General features: G+C 39.9%; 1 protein-coding gene across 1 annotated transcript; it reads right to left on the reverse strand.

Moving 5' to 3' along the window:
• Positions 1 to 726: 726 nt before the first annotated feature.
• LOC121966497 (intersectin-2-like) lies at positions 727 to 4,015 on the reverse strand. The gene is made up of 6 exons (XM_042516581.1): positions 3,837 to 4,015; positions 3,619 to 3,737; positions 3,406 to 3,488; positions 2,797 to 2,880; positions 2,241 to 2,414; positions 727 to 1,337 (listed from the first exon to the last, which is right to left on the reverse strand). The coding sequence occupies exons 1-6, from the start codon at positions 3,984 to 3,986 to the stop codon at positions 1,189 to 1,191; spliced, it is 759 nt and encodes a 252-aa protein (XP_042372515.1). The 5' UTR covers positions 3,987 to 4,015; the 3' UTR covers positions 727 to 1,188.
• Positions 4,016 to 4,104: the final 89 nt, after the last annotated feature.

Below are 4,104 nucleotides of genomic sequence, written 5' to 3' on the forward strand. Positions count from 1 at the left end.
AATGCATGTGAGCTAAAATCAAATTGGTGTAGTTAGCAAGAGAAATATTTCTACACAGTAAAACTTCCAGTATTCAGACCGGTTTATCATCTTTTTTTTTCTTGGTATTTTATCTTCTATCTTATTTATTCTTGGTGTTTGTTTTTTTACAGGATAAAAAGAAAATAAAGAGGCATTTGTATTCTTTGTATTCCATTGCTGACCCTGAACTGAAAACTAAAATGGTTTTTAATTTTTATTTCTTAAATGAAAATGAAAATCAAATAATTTATTAAGTTAATAAGTATTTTTTATTTCTGTTTCTGGAAGAAAAATTCAAAGAACAAAACATAGACGGACCTTCAACTCGGAACAGCGAATCCTGAGATCCTCTATCTACAGTAGTAAACCAGACCAAAGCTAACGACAAAATCTTCTCGTCAGGGTCATCCCGCAGTCCGTGCTGCTGTCCGTTATCTGCCGTCTACTGCTTATAACACACTTAATGTCACTGTGAGAAAAGTCCACAGCAGTGTCTCTTGAAAGCCATCAGTCACAACCTCAGCCCCCAAAAAAGTCAACATATACATATCTTGTAGGTTAAGAAAAAACACTAAACTCAGACTCAATAAACGGCCCTCGGTTGAGCAGACTTGGCAAAGTGCGTCTCGGTGAATGAACAATTAAAACCCAACTGTTGTAACTGAGATACAGAGCTGTTAGAGTCTAGGTAACATACAAGACCCTTAGATTTATTGATTTATTAATATAATGATTATTTGTTTTGAAGCAGTCTTTGTCCAGTTCTACGTCCCTCTGAACTCTAGTACAGTACATCCTGTGCGGGTGCAAACAGCGGCACCAGTCAGGCCTCCTTTTCTACCTCAGGTCAACAGCGAGAAAAACACAGGAGATCTGACTCCTTTTGGTGGGTTCAGATGATGTCACTCAGACACCAATTCCCTACTAGAAGATTCAGATGACATCAGGAGAGGTATTATTAGTGCTGGTTAATATTAAAATGTTAAGGCATGATGCGAGTTCAGTACAGAGGTGTCTAGTTTGATATTAGGCATGTGTAGGGGGCATCTGAGTTTGTTTAGGTGACAAAAAGCAGCCTTTCTTATTTGGTTACTCTGCAGGAGGAAAATATCCTTATTGGATGTCTGAGTAGAAGACTCTGTTTTTATGTCACTTCATCCTATTTGTCTATTTATTGCCAAAGAGCTGCAGGTCGAGGCGGACCCACACTTCCCCTGTAGGAACCTCGTGCAGCAGCAGGCGGCGTGTTACTGGTCCCTTGTTTTCCAACTCTTTCTTTATGGTTGCCACGGGAACCTCTGTACGACCCAGAAAGTCTGATATAAGAGAGGAGATAGAAAGATTAGGTTTTAAAAGAGCTCAGGAAATGTGATAGGCAGGTATGTGTGAGGCTACAATGACACAAAAGTGAGAATTAAGTTGGTTTTTTTTCACATCAAGATTTTTTTTTACTTTTGTATCACAATCTACAGTCTAAGTTAAGCAACAGAATATCATGTTTAAGCCTTTCAAACCTGGATTGATATCAGTTTTCTTGTGCTGCATTAAGACGCCTTTCACAAGCTATTTGACCCTTTAAAAATTTGTTTGATTTTTTTTGAAAACATGGGGAAAAAAGGCAATAACCAACTGGGCAAGAAATGTTATAGCAACTGCAAGAAACTAGTAAAAAGTGAAGAAGAAAATTACATAAAAATTAGCTTTGAAAAAGAGGGGAGGATTATCAGAAAATTATCCTGAAAACTAGGGGAAAATCTCCTGAAAACTCTATAAAGACTACAATGACACAAATGATGTTACAGAAAAATGTTATATATATTTATAGTTTAATGATTTGTTGATTTTCGTGTTTGTTGTTCACTTTTTTGTTGTTGTTGCTTAATGCTTTTTGGGTCATGTCATGGGAAGTTGCTCATTGCCTTCTCATGTTTTTGAAAGAAATCAAGAGAAATTTGCTCAGGTTTTAAAGGATTAATTTTACAAATTAATTTCAGACTTTTGCAACAAGGAAACCTGAGTCGGTCGTTAGCCTGACCAGATCACGACTCTGAGTTAGTCTGGAGCCTCCTCGCTCATTTTCGATTTCCAAGGGGTGTTATCAACAACCACTGACCAGTGCTGGGCTATTGTTTTGCAGCTTTACAGTGAAATCAGTGGGAGTCAATGAAGGAGCGAGGGTGGAGAAGAAGAAAAAGGGAAGAAATAAGCTGGTGACTGACCATCGGGTGAAAACTGGTCTCTTTCAAAGATGGTGATGCACAGGACGTCCTGGTAAAGATCTTTGATGTGGAACTGACAGTTGAAGTTCCACTTGGGGTTCAGAGTGTCGTTGAGCGTTCTGGACGTGAATATCTGAGCTCCCATGGTCACTTCACAATAGGGGTTACTTTTACCTGGGCGAGGACATGGACACAGGTGATAAGAGGGACAAGGGAGTAAAAGTAGGGAGAGGAAAGAAGAGAGAGAAAAGGCGAGGAACAGAGGAAGAGAGAGATAAGAGGAGTAATGGAGGGTCAAAAAAAAGGAGGAACATTTAAGGAGACAGAAAATCCTCTGACTAAATCTGAACTGATGTAAAAAAAAATTAAAAAGATGACAGGGCACCATAAATAAATGCGGCTTTATCTTTCTCCTCATTAGGTATCCATGCAGCAGTGCATGTAGCATGCAGCAGAGATTAAAATCTGGATTCCACCACGTTTTAAGTCCATGATGTGTTTCTTTGTCCACTGAACCGTGAGGAGCGTCCTGCAACACGAGTGTATTCATGCTCACCATTAGGTTTGGCTGCCTTGAGTTCAGTCGCCTCTAAGATGGTGACAAGAAGTCTGCCGATTCCACTCGCCTTCACTGATCGTGCTGCAAAAACAACACACACACACACACACACACACACACACACACACACACACACACACACACCACACACACACATACAAATTGATTGATCCAGACATTGTCTGCCATCAGTACTGCTGTGTCAGTGGAGAGACAAAAAGGGTTCCTACACATTTTCATGGACAAAATTTAAAAACTTTTCCAAGACTTTTCAAGGACCCATAATTTTTTTTCTTCTTGCTCATAACTGCAATTTCAGCTAGCTGGCATACATGAAGGGAGAGAGAGAATGTAACCAGGAAATGAAGGAAAAAAAACAATGTCACACATCAGCTCATGTCAGAGCTACATTACGCTGACAGATTTGGAGAATAAATCAGTCATCGTGTTACATTACATGGAAGGTCAACTGTGGAAGACCAGTGTAAACATTTCATTCGCACAACTAAATTTCATGATTCACTAAATTCTTGACTTTCCCAGGCCTGGAAAATGTGATTGTGAAATTTCATGACTTTGCCATGACCATGAGAACCCTGGACAAACCTTGATAGGCCTTTTCCCTTTTCTTCTTTTCCGTCTCAATAAATTCTTCAGACGCAGCCTTGATCTTCTGAACCCAGGCCGTCCTGACAACACAAACACAAACAGCAATTGTACAAGCAGCCACAGAAACAAAAGAAAAACCCAACACACCACGTCTGTGTGTGTGTGTGTGTGTGTGTGTGTGTGTGTGTGTGTGTCTGTGTGCACAACTACCGTTCATTGATGTTGTCCGTTCTGAGTACGTAGACTCTATCAATGTGTGAAATGTGGAAGGTGGGCTCGTCGCTGGAAGGATCCGGCAGCTTCACCAACACTTCATTAAGCAGCACAGGCTAAAGGAAAAACACAACATCAGAGGTGATTCTCGACAAGAAAATGCACATTTTCTAAGAGTGTGTCTATGTGTGTGTGTGTGTATGTGTTTGTCTTACCGGCTTGTACATCTTGAGCTGTACGTTGTTCTTGTTGCTGAACAGTTTATCAGGCCCAGAGGAGGTGAACTGTTTACCCGTGTGTGTCAAAAGCAGAAAGTCGTTAAAGAGGAAAGCCCAGAGCTCCTTGTTGCTCTTTACCTTGTGCATCTGAAAAGACACGAGTCATATATACGTATCATATTATTCAATAAGTAAGGCAAGGCAAGCATATTTATATCGAGGTTATTCAAAGTGCTTTACAGGCAACAGATTAAAAAAAGATTCA

The sequence above is a fragment of the Plectropomus leopardus genome, unplaced genomic scaffold (assembly GCF_008729295.1).
Source record: "Plectropomus leopardus isolate mb unplaced genomic scaffold, YSFRI_Pleo_2.0 unplaced_scaffold2480, whole genome shotgun sequence".
NCBI lineage: Eukaryota > Metazoa > Chordata > Actinopteri > Perciformes > Serranidae > Plectropomus > Plectropomus leopardus.

What these genes read in the sequence shown, in the direction of transcription:
- LOC121966497 (XM_042516581.1), bottom strand. Translation starts at nt 3,986, where the DNA reads ATGCACAAGGTAAAGAGCAACAAGGAGCTCTGGGCTTTCCTCTTTAAC. An exon ending in AAGGGAAAAGGCCTATCAAG is followed by an intron (nt 2,881 to 3,405) that starts GTTTGTCCAGGG and finishes TTGTTTTTGCAG; the next exon opens with CACGATCAGTGAAGGCGAGT. An exon ending in AGACCAGTTTTCACCCGATG is followed by an intron (nt 1,338 to 2,240) that starts GTCAGTCACCAG and finishes CTCTTATATCAG; the next exon opens with ACTTTCTGGGTCGTACAGAG.